Source organism: Passer domesticus, chromosome 6, assembly GCF_036417665.1.
Source record: "Passer domesticus isolate bPasDom1 chromosome 6, bPasDom1.hap1, whole genome shotgun sequence".
NCBI lineage: Eukaryota > Metazoa > Chordata > Aves > Passeriformes > Passeridae > Passer > Passer domesticus.
Window position 1 is genome coordinate 60,730,262 of NC_087479.1, and position 16,693 is coordinate 60,746,954.

Here is a 16,693-nt window from a genome sequence, read left to right on the forward strand (position 1 = left end):
GCAGCATTTCCTACCATAACAGATTGAGCATCCCCCCTCTCTAGAGAAGAGGGAGAGATTGTGACTACTTTAGCATTCTCAAAAAACAATAACTATGATGCCAATCAGAAAACCTGGACAAAGGCTTACAAAGAAAAACACTAACTATACACTTGAAAGCTCAATAAAACCACTTTTACAATTGCAGTTTTAGTTCCTTTTCTGCAAATAAGTTTCATTAAATCATTATGCAGCTATACACGTGGCATATTGTATTTTTTATAATTTCTCCATCTGGTTTTAGCATATATAGTAAAAACCTCAAGAGTCACAGTTCATAGGCATTGTTAACAGTGACAAACTACCCCTAGATCCAGTTTAGAGGGGTTTATTATCACTGTATCATGTAAACTGTGTAAATGTGAAGTTAGGGTGATTAACATTTATCTGGTGAATCATAGATTCTACTAACAGAAGGCTAAACTTAGTGAAAGTTACAAAATTTCAGATGTCATGTTTTGAAGTTAGTTTATCTTGCTTCCTGGTCACACAATGAGTGCTTTAATACTCTTATGTTAGATTTTATAATTTGAAATACCTGTATTACCTATTTGAACCTGCATCAAAATGTAAACCCAGAATGAACAAACCTAGACATCATCAGTACAAAGCAATTGAAAGCACAGGACATAAAGTTCAAGCAAAACCAACCACTTTCTCTCTCAGAAAATTATTCTCAGCAATTCAATTCAGACACTGTATCTGAGCTCTGACATTATTTTTGTTGTGTAAAAGATAAATTTGGCTCTCCTTCCCCTTGATAAATAGTGCAAATCCAACCATGCTAAGCACCTGCTCATCATTTAAACATTTCTGTCTTATGCACAATACATTAAAAAAAAACATACAAACCCAAAACCACAAAAAAACCCTGGACTCTGGTCAGCAGGAGTATCAGGGCCAACTGCCAAGATGAATGGTTTCCATCTCCTGTGAAGCCAGAGTTGTTCATTGTGCCTTCAGGAGACAAATCAGAAGACATCAATAGACTAAAATCACATAACTGGATTTATCTGATATCAATGTATTGGTATCCAGTTTGCTTTGGGTATTAGTTTTGTATTTTACAATAATGAAAAATGTTTTCTATCTCATGAAACAGTGTGACTGCTTTAATCCCAGCGGGGTTGGCTAAGCCCTCTGTCTTTCTGAGACAGATAAGTTGAGTTTTTGATACTTAAGTTTATTAGTTAAGAGCCTGAAAACTGTTTTCTACCTTTCATTATGGTCAGTGAAGACACCATGACTTTTTGTAAAGGGTGTTTGCCTTGACATTCTTGAGCATGTTTAAGTTTTTTTTCTTTACAGTTTTTTGATGGCCAAGTGCATCAAATAACTGAAAGACTTTGGCCCATCAATGTATTTTAGTAGTGAAGATGCATATATATATATATATATATATATATATATATATATATGACTTCTCATATCTGTCTGAATCAAAACTTAGAAAGCATCATTGACCTTCTAGCTCTGAATTCCTGGGAAAAGCCAACTTTCACTATGGTCAGGCTTCAGCCTCTCTGTGCACTAATGCTCTAATACTGGTATTTAGGAGGCAAGTTTTATTTCTGCCGAAATCCAGAAGCTGACAGTCAAACTCAGTAACCCCAGCAAATACATCACATTGCCACTGCTGTAAGTTTAGACATATTTAGACTGTTTCATGGATCTTCAGCTTTTTTTTCTATAACCTGTCCCCCAGCCTTACACTCTTATGTTACAGGAAAAGATACTTAAAAACAAGCTTTCCAAAACAAACAGTATATATTTCTTCTTCTCTGCCTATCTCTGCTAATGCTAAAGGTTGTTTATTTTTTCTTGTATTTCATGTAGTCCAGCGGACCTGAACAACTTGATAAGCAACACACAAAAATCTTCTATTCAAGCTTTTGGCAGGAGGTTTGTCTGGGTTGTGTTTGTGTTGATGCTCCAATAATTTCAGTGATTTGCTATGGGTAAGCAAATGCTATTTCTAATTCTTTCCGAGTCAGATAGTCTAATTAAAAACAGCAGCATATTAGATACAGAACTCCATTGTGCAGAATTTATATCTGCAATGAAAGGCAATTGCCTATGCCATGCAAGGTTATTTAGGGAAAAAACCTAGCAATTCTTGGATCTTTCCCTGTGGTAGTGGTGGTGGCTAAGTGCCTTGCAGATGGTTTGCAGGATCAAGAAAGTAGAACACCTAGCTAAGTAGATGTTAACCTGAGGGTCTTTCCATTTGTGTGACATTTGTGAACAGAATGATGACAAGAAGTTGGTGCTGCTGTAAGCTGTAGGTTGAGCTTTAAAAACCAAAAATCACAGTGAAAGCTCTATTAGTACTGTTGCAGGAATGAATAATGTGCTGTAAACAAATATGTAAATAAAATAATTTAAATATAAAACACATTTCTGACTTTAAAAAAAATAGGTCCTTTATCACTAGTGGAGTTAAAGGTCATGACTTTCTACAATGTCATTTTTTCTGATGTAAGAGCAGCAGGACATGAAACACTGCATTAAGCAGAACTGTGAACATCTGTCTTAAACGAGAAATGACATATTATGGAAGTTATGAAGTGACAGTTATGAAAGGAGAAGGGCAGGAGATGACTAAGGAATACATTTATGTGGCTCTCTGTGGAGTCACACCATTCAGTTATGCTTTAATTTTAACAGGCTCTGTCTCCTGAATTCTCTCACCAGCAGTGCACTGAATATTTGCTGCTACAGAACTTTTTGGCAAATATATACAATTTTTAGAAGAAGTTTTGCAAGTACAATTTACAGACGTGAAATTTATAAAAGCTGTATTGAAGAAGCTACTACAATATCTTTCAGTAAGAAAAAAGATATTCCTGAGGCAGTTTTACTATATTGATTCACATGCTAAATGTATTTTCACCGTGCCATAGTAATTCAATATACTGAGCTGTAAGTACCTACACAATATGTACTAGATAGTACTTTCTTCTTACTTCCATCTTGATATGGTCTATCCACATGTGGTATTCACATTCTCTAACAGAGAGAAATATAATTCTCCCTCCCAGGATTTTTCCTGGGGAAGGCAGTGAGAAGCTCAGAGAAGAAGAGAAAACAATTCCTATCTCTGCTCCTGTTGTTTGGCACATGTGGAATGTGTTATGGAGATTGTTTACTGTTGTGGCAAACACCCCATGTGTGGAGACATGAGGCTTGACTCCATTTTCTCAGAAGGCTGATTTATTATCTTATATATTATACTAAAATACTATATTAAAACTATACTAAAAGAACAGAGAGAAAAGAATGATCAGAAGGCTATAAAGAACAGGAATAGAAGAGAATGCATAACAAAATCCTGTGACTGCTCACAGGCTCAACACAGTTGGCTGTGATTGATCATCAATTGAAAACATTCCACATGGACCAATGGAAGATGCACCTGTTGTATTCCACAGCAGCAGATAGTTATTGTTTACACTTCTTTCCTGAGGCCCTCAGCTCTCAGGAGGGGAAAAATCCTAGGAAAGGATTTCTAATAAAATATCATAGCTACAGTTTACCAAGAGTGATTTGGTTATTGGAGACTGGTGAAGGTTGTTTTGTTTCCTTGGCCAATGGGGTCAAAGCTGTGTCCTGGCTGTCTCCAGAAAGTCACGGGTTTTTCTTTAGTATCTCTTTAATATATTATCTCTTTAATAGGTAATTTAGTATAGTATTAGTGTAATATAGTAGAGCTTAATAAAGCAATTGTTCACTTTCTGATTCATGGAGTAAGAGCACATTAGCACATTATTCCCTACATTGGGGTCACCCTGATTCAATAATCCATACTTAGAGAATACAATGCCATTTCTAGAAGTGTATTATTTCCATATTAAGATATTCCAGCACTTTCCAAAATATTATTTTTAATTCACAAATCCTATGCAAGCACTATGTTTGAAAGGTGAGAATTCTCTCAGCACAGAGTTTGTATTAGGAGGCAATGTGTTTGGCTCCATCTTTGGGATGGATGAGGTAAAAATGAGGTCACATACTCTTATGTCTTGATAAGCAAATCATGGCAGCAACGGTACCACAGTAAGCATGTGTGTACCAAAATCGTAAGTTAAATCCATGTATCTTCAAAACATCAGTATGGGGAACTAGGCATCATCCATGTCCTACTGTGTCAGGTGCAAGCAGCAACACATTCTATCAGTGTGTAAAGCTGGCAGGACATGAGATACCTTCAGCCTTGAGGTGGCCCAGCTGCAGTAGCAGGGAAGCTCTGTCCTCTATAAGGATCTTCGAGTAAATCCGTGAAGAGTTCACTTAATGAAAACACAGACGTGGGACAGCTTGGATGGGCACCTAGGGGTATTCTTAATCTAGTGACACAGAACTCCAATTGAATCACCATTAATATTTAATGATTTCCTAAAAGTCATTTAACAAGATGAAGTGAAGTCTAATTTAGAGGATCCGACTGACTTTTTTTGAGCCATTAACACTATGTCTTCATGAATCATTGACCTACCCATGATACTGAACTTACATTTTATGTATGTTTATGCCAGAATCCCTTGTCTTGGGGAAAGGGTAAGAAAGCAGAATATTCTAATTTAAAATTAGCTATTTTTCCTTGCTTTTCAAAAGTCCCCCTATTTAAGCTAAGCACAGCAATATCAGATAAGATACTTCATATCAGGCTTCTAAGTATTATGAAAAAATAAAAAGAAGGCTCTGAGTACAGCTTAAACTTCTTTGGTTTTTGAGAGTAAATAGCATGTATTTGCAAACTAAATATTTTCAGAAAAAAATTCTCAAACTAAACACACTAAATAATATTTCAGCAGAAAGCTGAGGAAGTTAAAGACTAGCATAAAAGAGAGTTGGAAACAACATTTCCTAGTACTTATAAACCACACTAATCTATTAAAGGACACCTAGCCCCTAAGAACATCTGGAACACAAGGTGATCTGCCTGATCATCTTGTAATCAGTTCCTAGTTCTGACATGAATATCACCTTTTCATTAATCCTGCCATGAATATGGACTTGAGTGAATATCCCAAATTCGAGGAAGCGTTTCAGATTGGGGTCATGCCCAAAAATGGTAATGGTGGCATATTGAGAAATAAACATTTTCTTAGTAATTTTTAGATGTATTTTATGTGATGTGATGTGATGTGATAATCCAAAGTTTTTTAAAATTATTCCCACAAAACCTTTCCTGTTGACGTCTTCATTCACTACTTGTGCTCAGCAAAGAAAAAAAGGGAATTTGTTGATCATCACCTCAGGCAATATATTGTTAAACAACAGAGGCATGTAACACTGAAATTAGACAGATCACCATTCTGAATTATATTAAAAAGGACAAAGCCCCAAACATCCAAAGAAAATGTGTTGGTTTTCATTCTGAATTTCTGCCCCACCACACTACAACATTTGGCAAAGGTACACCTCCAAAAGTTTGGCAGTGAACTGTGCCTAGAAATGAAAAGCACATGCTTCTGTTTTCAGAAAAACGCATTACCAGTATTTTCCTATATCTTTTAGTATACAGGGAGCTGTCAAAGAAGTCTTTTCCTCTCTAACCAGACTATTAGTCTTTATTGTTATCTCCCGGCATCCTGCTTCTTGTGCACATTCCAAATGTCACCTATTGTTGATAACATTCTCTGAACAGCTGCATTGATGCAAAAGCTACAAAAAGAAATTTGGCTCCATGTACTGAAGCTATTTACTGTAGTTGAATGTAAAAACCCAACTCTACAACTACTTAAGGACTTGAAATTTTTTCCTGGTTTTTTATCTGCAAAAAGCAAAATTCAGACTGCTTGATACCAGTATTTCGTCTAAATATATTTTCATAAATTAGATCATAATCTCTTCAGTTCAAGCTACTGAATTTATGTCAGTGTGTCAGACTTCATATGTCAGAAGCTCAGCCATGAGTCCATCTAGTTTGTAATGCTTGGCATGTTGAATTAGCATTTCTAAACCAGTATCTTCCCCTTTTTTGACATACTTTCACCAAAGTACTTTCCAAAGCAGAAGATAAATGACACAATATATTTCATTCTACTCTGTTTTGACTTTCCTTTGATCACCTTTGGCAAGCATCACTAAGATCAAAAAAACTTTCATTTTTGGCGACATTTCCAAAATAAACATTCAGTGTTTCAGCCAGTCTACTAGATTAGCTTCAGCGTATCTAGTGTAAATATCCACACTGCATTTTGCATATAGCAATGTGTGTAATTTTACTGCAAACAATGTAATAAAGACAAATTATTAATTAGAAGAAAGAGCTTTTTATATCAATGATAAATGTGTTCAACTCCATACACACCCAGAAGGAGAGGCTAGATTGGAAGAGCACTGCTTGCCTCACATACCGCGTGTTAGTCATCTGACAGATGTAAAGGTCTGTATAGACTGATCAAAATGTGTGAAGACAAGACGTGTTTTAAAATAGAAAACAAATATTGCCATGACAAGCTGTATTTTCAACATTTTTGACATTTTGGATGGGAGCCACCATTTAATCAAACAGACTAAAAAGCTGAACATTCCCATTATTTAATCTACCAACAATGGCCCATTTACTCAGCTCCTCATGATGCCCATTAAAAGGAGTCAAGATTTTCCCTTGAGACTACAGCACCTTTTCTCCTGGCTATGAATATCCAAGCCAAAGCCATGTGGGAAGCACAGCAAGATCTAATAACAGAGAACAGAGCAGCCAGTATCTGCAAAGTAGGGCTAAGGAACTGCTCTTCCTACATCAGGTAACAATGAAAAGACTTTGTTTTCAAGGTCTGAGTTTGAATGCTGTGTAGCAAAGTATTTAAAATCTTCTCTGAAGAAGTTTAAAAGGAACTGCACGATTTTACATCCATTCTTGAATGGTTATCACAGTTTAAAATATTAAGCAGGAAAAGCAGATTGTGGTAAACAGCAAAGTAAGTAAAATGCTGCTATGCTCTTACTTTCCAAGTTAGTCTGCTCTGTCTTTTAAGCACAGGAAAGTGGTTTGCAGGTAGTAACTTTCTAGAAGTCTTTCTTTCCTTACTTTAATGCCTGCAAAATATCAACTGTCACTATGTGATGACTCAGTATTTTTTCAAATGGTATTAATAAAATCTATTTGACTGCATTTTCTCTAGATTAAGAGCACTCTATATGCATTGGCAAGGTATTTTTAGGACTGTAAACATGTTTTATGAAAAACAAGGGCTTGCTGTTAGTTATTTTGCTGAATAGAATATAGGCTTATTAATTACAACAGCAATTATTCTGATTTTGATTCAACCTTCACACAACCTTTTATACTAGAAATAGAACCAAAAGTATCTGGTGAGTAAGAGAAATAATTCTTCACTTCTGCCCCAACTCAAAGCCACCGAAATATTCAGAGGCCTATGAATGTGCATAAAGAATGCTTATATTCCTCCTTGAGATTATCAGAACGCAAAATTATTTGCTGAGTGTGGTAAGTGATCCATAAAATTATATCAGAATTAACTAGTAGTACTTTCTTGAGATACCTTCTTAATTACAAACCAAGACAGCAAAACACTAACATGCTGATGGATTGAAAAATTGAATTAAGTTTATGAACCTGGAGAACTATCATGTGTAGCCATGATATTTTAGTGAAACATCCTCTGCTAGGATTTTTCCTGTCCTGAGGAGCTGAGAGCCTCAGGAAAGAAATGTAAACAATAACTCTCTGCTGCTGTGGAATGCAACAGGTGCATCTTCCATTGGTCCACGTGGATTGTTTTCAATCACAATCACAGCCACATGTGCCGAGGCTGTGAGCAGTCACAGGATTTTGTTATTGATGCCTATTCTATTCCTGTCTTTGTAGCCTTCTGATCTTCTTCTCTCTGTTCTTTTAGTATAGTTGTAATGTAATATTTTAATATAATATATAACATAATAAACCAGCCTTCTGATGAAAATGGAGTCAAGCCTCGTGTCCTCACACAAGGGGTTGATTAAACAAGAGAACTATCATGAATACTAAAAACCTCATCTATTAAAAACCTACACTATTAAAAACCTCATCTGGTTGAAACGAAAGTGTTGCAAACCCAAAAACAAAGAGAAAGACAAATCTATCCTAAGAAAGACCAGGAAAACTACAAGAGAAACAGCCATATGGTCTATGCTTTGAGGACTGCATCAGCATGTGCTGTGTCTGACTGGAGCTGCACTCATTGTCTGTCCCCAGGCACAAGTTAGCAGAGCTAACCAACCACAGTGAGTACGTATGGACATCACAAGTGATGGTGACAAAACCAGGGTCAAACCAAACCCAAACTGTTAGCCCAAAAGGAGGCCAGGGGAAGTGAATAATTTGTCTGTCTGGTTATTTAAGATGACTATGAACCAGGGCCATCATTCCTGTGTAGGGCCTTGAATTAAACACTGAAATTTTAATGGAGATGATATTTAAGGTCCCTTCCAACCCAAGCCATTCTATGTATCTAAGAAATACAAGTACATTAAGAAAACCCATGTGCACATAGATGTGAGTGATGCCTCATCTCCAAAGGCACAGGGAGGTAAATTATGTAGAACAACCCAGCTGCTGCTGACTAGTTCTGTAAGAGGAAAAGGCTTACACAGAAAGCAAAAGACCAAGCATGTCAACTATGCTTTTTAGGTGCAGGTTCTGGGGTGACATGAAAACAGTAAAATTAGCTAGTAAGGACTGAGAAAGAACAATAAGTAAATGAACAAACAAACAAAACTCGAAACCAGTGGGGAAAATAAAAAGTTCTTCAATATTGATCTGAATAATTGTTGTACAGTCAGGCAGCTTAGCTGAAAATAGCTAACTGAATTTCAGTGATTTAAGGTTAAGCAAGTGTCATACAACAGGTCTTACTGGGTTTGAGTTTTTCAATATTACATAAAATCTAAACGAGTCACACCCAGAAAGTTGTAACCACTCTCAGAGATGCTTTAAATACATATACTCTAATTCATCTTCTCTCTCCCTCTCTCTCTGTTCTCTAGTCCTTCAATTCACAGTATTTAAACCTCAAATTACTAACACAATGCCCCTGGGCAGGTCATGCCTCACCAGCATTCAGCAACTCAGCAGCTCAGCTTCACCTCACAGACTCACAGAATGAGAGCTGTTGTCTTACATGACAATGAGCTTGTGGAAGGTCCAAGCTTGGCTTCTTAATGAGTGCAGATACAATACTTCCACACCTCTTTTCAAATAGATGCTCTAGTCCTGAATTTTTTTTTGTATTTCAGGGTCATGAAAGAAAATACACAGAGATTTTAATCCCCTCTTCAAAAGTTTTTCCATCTTGCAAGAAACAAAAAAATCATTGAAGACAATTAGTCTAACAGAATACATACAAAAAGCTGTGGAATAATTTTTCACCTTTTTTTATTCAACCAAATTTTCTATTTCAATAGATACATTTCAATACCTATTCGATTTTTTACTTGAAATTAATCATTAATAGGTTTGGACAAGCAAGCAAATCTGATTGCCAGTAGATTTCACATTAATACTTTGTTGGAAAAGAAGGGATATAAAAATGTGATTTATCCAGTCCAATTACATCAAATTGAATATTGGTCTGTCAGTCATAGGCAGACAATCTAAGTAATGCATCTAGCCAGGAAATTCCATAACTTTTATGCTCATATACTTTTCAGAACTATTGTAAAGAGCTGGGTCTAGGTCACAGCAGGTGTACTTCTCATGAATGTTTCTTTAAGCTACAGCTGACTACGCATATTATTTAAAAGTGGTATATTTTTATCTGCAAAGTATATTTCAAGATTTCTGAAGGCAGCTGAATTTTTAGAAAAGCAATCTTTTAATGAACTTATTGCTTAACAGCTGCATGTCTCATTATCCATAATTATTTCTCAAAATCCAAAACCCCCACTGATGATAAAGCTGTGTCATTCCAAAATCCCAGCAGTTCAGGATTTAAACAGAAACATTTACAGGCAAACATTCCTGGCAAATATGAGTAACTATCAGACCCAATACAGGCACAATTTCCCACAAACAATATCATATGCTAGAAGGGAGCTGCTCACTCTATATCAGGCCATTTACAAAAGTGAAAATTTTTTAAGTATCTCTTTTTATACATATTCTATTTTATTCTACATTTTTGCATTCTTACATTTTATTCTACATTTCAGCTTCTTAGTTCCACCAGTGCTTCTGCATTTCCAAACTTCTAGGTTTCTTTGTCAGTAACAGAAATTGCTTGAAAGAAGAGCAAATCTGTTTACATGCCAATCCCTTAAGACTAAATTAACACAATCTGCATGATGTTACAGCTGGAAGTCTGACAGCTATTTTGTGGTATTTGCAGGAAGCACTTAAAGGCTTCTAAAACCCAGATGATTTTGAGACACCTAATCCCTTTGTGCTCTATCTGGCTCATTTTTGCCTCAATACCACAGACAATTTTTTTTTCTTTTTTTTTTTCTCCCAAAGCCTTGAATAGGCTAAAATTTGCCTTTCTGTACAATGTCCTCTCCTCACACACTACATGACAGCTGCTGCATTCAGCTGGAAGGCTGCTGCCATCTATTTGTATCTCCAAACAGCAAAGCTGAATGGCACTAGGGCATGTGCTGAAAGAGCAGAACTAAACAGGAAATTATTTTTACAGTCACGGAAGAGCCTAAGATTGCAAAATTCACAATTTGGCAATATAAAATGAGGTGAATGCAGTATTTGAAAGAACAAGAGCAGCCATGAAGGAAGCATTTTCATTACCTGTCTCTATATAGCTGTATGCAGATTATTGTTTCAAAACCTACACATAAAATGCTATCAATTATTTATATATATATAACACATCCAAATTTATGAGATTTTTAAAAGCAATGTTTATTCAGTGTTTGGAGGCAGGACCTAAATAACATAATATTTCCTCAAAAAACATATCATTTAAATTCAGTCAAATTTAAAAAAAAAAACCTGATTTAAGTGGTTACTTTCAGGGAACTAACAAACATGGTATAAAAATTTAATAGAAAGCCATTAGGTAGGTATTGCTTTTGGTTCCTTTTCCACATAGTAGCTGATATTCGGTGCCAAAAGAAAGATTCCTTTCAAAGTAGATTTTCTAAAATTTGCTATAAATACAGTAAATATTAGAGAAGTCTACTGACCTACCTAAGCAAATCATTAACAGTCAGACAGTTTGAATATTGATTAATGACATATTTGTGCTCAATAAGAGAGAAGATTTTTAATGACTGCTCCATAGGATGAGACTGATATGATTTATTAGCGTTTAAAGGCACAATTGCAAAGCATCCAATGATAACAGATGAGAAGAGAAAGCAAGGTGTTTTTGACTGCAGATAAAGGAAACTGAGAGGATGGCCTAAAGAACACGAGCAACTGAAAGAGACATTTCCTGCTGTTGTGGTTTAGGACCCAGTGAGTCTCTCCCAAACCAGCTTGTCACTCACCTCCTTCCCCTCCCACTTTCCACTCCTGGAAAAGATTTGGGGACTGGAGGCATAAAGGTGAGAATTACAGGTTGAGATAAGAACAATTTACTAGAAATAGCAATAAGATAAGAAAATTAACAGTAACAGCAACAATATTAATAACAAAAGGTATGAGAAAAAAAAATTACATGGAAAGTAAAACAGTACCAGACCATTTCAGTGAAAATGAAATGCTCTTCTCTCTCAAACAGAACGAGAAATGAGAGTCCCCTCTTGCTGCCCCTGGCAAGTGATGCGAGATGGTATCAAATAACATTATGGTCCAGCCATGGCCCCTTCCTGACTACTGTAAAAAATTAATCCAAAACTAGGATACATCTATGACTTAAAAAGCAATGTACACATTTTTCAGATTGACCATATACATATAATCTCATAGACCAAAGAAATCACAGATTCCTGTTTAAATGACAGCTTTAAAGAGATCAAGTTTTCACACACATAGATTCAGAACAGTTTAGAAAAGCAAAAGAACTGAACAAAGCAGATAAAGACAAGAGGCCTGGTTGGCAAGAGAACATGGCATCTTATGAATAAAATATTTTTAAGTGCAATGTTCTTTGCAAAATGAAGGAATGGAAAGGGAAACTACATCCTGATTTAGGCAAATTGTGTGGAGAGGAAGGGATAAGGGGGGAAAGAAATATTATGCTGCTCAAATATTTCATGTTTCTATTCCAAGACCAAATTTCAAAATAAATTCAGTTTAACATAAATAAACAATATTTAAAACATGTTTTATGTTTTATTTGGTATTTTGGGATCAATCTGCGATTGGTATTCATGGCACACAAAGCTTAAAAAAACATTTTAGAAGTTAGGTTTTTTTAAAATTTTATTGAGAATCTCCGTTCCGGTATTGCAGTTCCTTTCTTCTCCTCTTGCAGTTTAAAGTAAGCAATAACAATAAGAACAAACTTTCACTCTGTGTCAATAACCTACAGAACTTCATTTATGAAAAAGCAGGAGAAGTGTGCTATCAAACTAAGCACCACTAGCATGGAGTCAACCATTGCATTCAATAAAACACTATTTCTAAACACACACAGTCATTTTTGTTTGCTTTTCTGTTCAGAGAATTTCGCTGGTGCCTTTTTTGCCTACTACAATAACGTGCTTTACATATGAAGCCAAACCACATTCTCTTCCAATATGAAATCTGAATTGGGATAACAATCAAATGTTGCTCTTACCTCGTTTTGGAGGTCTCGTATCATTTTGCTCTTCCTTTCCATTTCAGTCTTCAAAAAGTTAATCTACAATTTAAAAGAAATTTTGAGTGGGTGTTGTTGAGATGTAACTGTAAACACTAATTATTTATTATGCTCTTAAAAGTTTTGGAAAAAAAGCAATCACCAAATCAAAAAACTTTGCATACATACCAAATTGGTACAAAAAAGGCCACAATCAAGTATTTGATAAATCTACAGACATTTAGCATATTTTCTAGAAAACTTATAATCAAAAGCATAAAATTGCTGTATGTAAATAGGCTTACTTTTGTTTTATACCACTAGACATAGTGTTTATTTTTCACAATGTAGTTCAATGTGATCTCAAAGAACTGAGGATTTTTAAAACAATATTAACTGATTTTCTAACAAAAAGAACATATCTATCAGAGCAGGTTTCCAACACAGTTATTTTATTTGAATGCTACAGTGCTGGTCCTAATTAGACAAAGACCTTGCTTCTAGTCAGACCCACCTGTGGAATAAAGTGTGTTATACATGAAAGCATTCAAATATGGTCTTTAGATCCTACTTAAGTCAATGACTTGACTTGGAAAGTAGAAATTGCAGTTACAAGGCTTGAGACTGAATTTAATCAAACACAGTTAAAAAAATTATTTTTACAAAAGAGTTTTTTCAGGACTGAGCTTTAATCACAGCTTATGGAATACAATGGGAGGAAGGAGGACATAATTGTAAACAACTAGGATTAAAAGAACACATTTCTGTTACTTTGAAGGAAGATGCTTTTGGATTGTTTGATTAGCAAAATACTCATCCCTATTTACCCCATGTCCATGCTGTTGATACAAAACTCTACCCACGGTGAAGGGAAACTACACTTGTTCTGACATCACAACAGATGAACAAAACAAATTCAGATTATAGAGACACTGACCCAAAGGTTAATGGTTTGGATGTCAAGTACATAAAAAAATGAACCCTGAATCTACATGACATGACAGCTGTTCTCACAATCATGTCCACACTCAAGTAGACATGTCAGAAATTTAAAAAACATCACTGAACTGACAGCACTCTCACCTGTATCAAAAGTGGAGCCAGAGAATTCTATCATCACTGATGACAGAAACGTAGGCAGGGGGTCCATGAAACTAGTGCCACCTGACATACATAAGCAGAACTTCTTTACAAACTCTTCCAAAGTTCTGTCTAAGTGCTTTGATTGTGGAAATACTGACTCCACATCCACCTACTGGCAGAGAATGATGCACCTGCCCAGTAACTCAGCACCTGCCTAGTAATGACATCCACAAATACTGAAATTTAGAACATGTATAGATAATAAATATGAAGATTTTGTACAACAAAAAAGAAAGGTCATAATCAAAATATCAGATCAAGATGAATGGGGAGAAGCACAATACAGCTATTTATTGTGGTTACTTTGTTTTTTCACCTATTCAAAGGAATTGCCAGCTATCTACCATTAAATACTGAAAAAAATATAATGACCTCCATTAAAGAGTGCTCCCTTTCTTAGATCTATCTCTCAGGGATATTAATATTCCTTCAAGGCACTTCACTTCTAGCTATGAATATATATGAAATAATTAAAGACGTGATACCAAAATTATTATCTCTACATAGCTTGGATCTTTTAGGAAGAAACATTTAAGACAGTCCAATACTATAAATTTATCCAGTAATCTATGTTATTTAAATTTTGTTAATTACTCTTAACATAAACATGCATCTTATATCACTGATATGGACATCTTACATAGTGCAAACATACCATTTTAGCATAGCTGAAAAAAACAAAAATTAAAATTAACAAATTAACAAATTAGAAAATATTTTTACATCACTTCCTTTTTCAAAAATAATAGAAGTATTATTTAGGAACTCATTAATTTTTGCTTTTAAATTATAACAGCATTTTAAGAGTCTTCTACTAAGTCTCTAAATGAAGAACCACTTAGTCACAAAGTATAGATATGGAGAGTTCCATAGGTACTTGTCTGCTAGAGCCATTAAAGGGATAACTTCACCTATCCACTTAAGTGTACCATGTGCATAGCTTCATGCTTTAAGGCAGATCAGTCTGCATCAGACCATCTGCATGATGCTTTTAGTAAGTCTCAAGGATAATATAATTTACCAGAAGAGATGTAAAAATACTCCTTTCAAGCATCAAATCCTGATAGTATAATAAGCAAGAATAGACATCTATACCCAGCTCTAAATTAATAGAGAAAAACCTCTTTCCACATGTGGTCTGCCTTTAATTGCTATCTGGCTGCAATTATGACAGTACTTAATGAAAATGTATTGTTCTCAGGCTGAACTTTTCAGTACTAAGCAAGGACACTGCTTCCATATCCTGGAGACAGTCACTCAAGACACTCAGAGCTTTGTGTGTTTCGGAGCTCATTATGTTTATTAAAGACAACAGTTTCCATCCAGTGGCCTTTACTCACAGCAGTTGGCGACCTCGAAATGTATAAATTAAATTTCCCCCATCAAAATAGAGAATGCTTTAGCAGATGGTAGTGATCTAATAGTAAGAGTCAGACAATAGTAGTTATTCCTGACAGGATGGCAAAATCCCAATATAACATCATTACTGCACAGCCAAGGCTCAGCTGTAATCATATTCATTTACCTCCAGACCTCCCATGTCTTGTTCAGGACTAAAAGGAGCAGTTAAGGTTTAACTAAAATTCCTTCATAAACACCTGACTATTTTGGCCATATCTGGAAACCCTAACAAACTCAGTGTTCATTTTCCTGGTCTACTTTTCATGATATGGTGTAAAAATTTACTTCAGAAGCCAGAGAGGACTGTCTAGGCTATTACGTAAAACATAGAAAATATTCTTTCCTTTGGGCAAAAAGTGTTCCACAGAGTGCTAAATACTTTTAAAAGCAAAGCTAAATACATTTCACCCATTAGTCTTTATAAGATGAATGTAACTTTTAAGCTACAAGTTATAGTTTGATTAGTAAATGAAGCTTTCACCAAAGGAACATTTAGGACTTTATGAATAGTCATAAAAGCTTTTACTAGAAAAAATAAATATTTTTGAAGGAAAAAGAACATCAGATATTTTTACTAAAAATCTTTCTTGTATGGAGATAATACTGAATCAAATTCTCCACATTCTGTTAACCTTTTATTACTAGAAAAATCCTACTGATTTAAAAATACCCGTATTGTTTATGGTTCTTTATATAAGTTATACATGAAGTGTTACTTAATTCTCATTTCTCATAGTAAACGCTGAGCAAAAAAGGAAATTACACAGACAAATTTTCTCCTTTATTTTGACAGACAGTACTGTAACTGTACTGCCAGACAATCTGTTAGAATGTCTTCTTTAAAATTGCTAGCATGATATAAAATACCAACAGAATAAAATAGAAAAGGTAGATTAAACTTACTCTATTTAGCCTAACTATTTTTGAGTGTTTCCATATTTCTTTATCTTCTCCCTCATCCAGAGCCAGCCAGCTCTTTATATAAATTTTAGCTGCAGTTAATGGGAAATAAGTTTTCAAACTTGCTAAAAATTAACATGCATGAAGTACAGCCAAGCAAAGAATCAGTCTCCCAAAAGCTCTAAGAGCCTTTTAACCTAATGAAGACATACAGAACCAATACTTACTGTATTTATTCAAATTCATTGAAAAACCCCAAACAAACAAAACAAGACACTTTCAAGTTACATGTGCCATTTGCTCTGTGCCTTTTTGTCAACAAAAGTGAAAATCAGTCCATGATCTCCAACTCTGTTTCTGGAAGAAGTGGCTCCACATTTAGAAATAATAGCGTGACATTACAAATATTTTTTTTACAGCACTTAATACAAATTGCTTAGGTATATTTGAGGCTAAATACAGAACAAAAAACTCTTTCAACCTTTAAGGATTGTTAAAGATAACATCAGGTTATTTGGAATGAT

The 16,693-nt window shown here is 35.1% G+C and overlaps 1 protein-coding gene across 8 annotated transcripts in view; it reads right to left on the reverse strand.

Moving 5' to 3' along the window:
* The window catches only part of LUZP2 (leucine zipper protein 2), a 151,334-nt gene that overhangs the window by 58,760 nt on the left and 75,881 nt on the right, over positions 1-16,693 (reverse strand). For 6 of the 8 annotated variants that reach the window (XM_064426193.1, XM_064426192.1, XM_064426190.1 and 3 more), the window contains one exon: positions 12,726-12,788. The exons of the other annotated variants lie outside the window; for them this stretch is intronic. In XM_064426193.1, the coding sequence (XP_064282263.1) occupies positions 12,726-12,788 (63 nt within the window). The remainder of the gene's footprint in view (positions 1-12,725; positions 12,789-16,693) is intronic. 8 annotated transcript variants of the gene reach the window in all.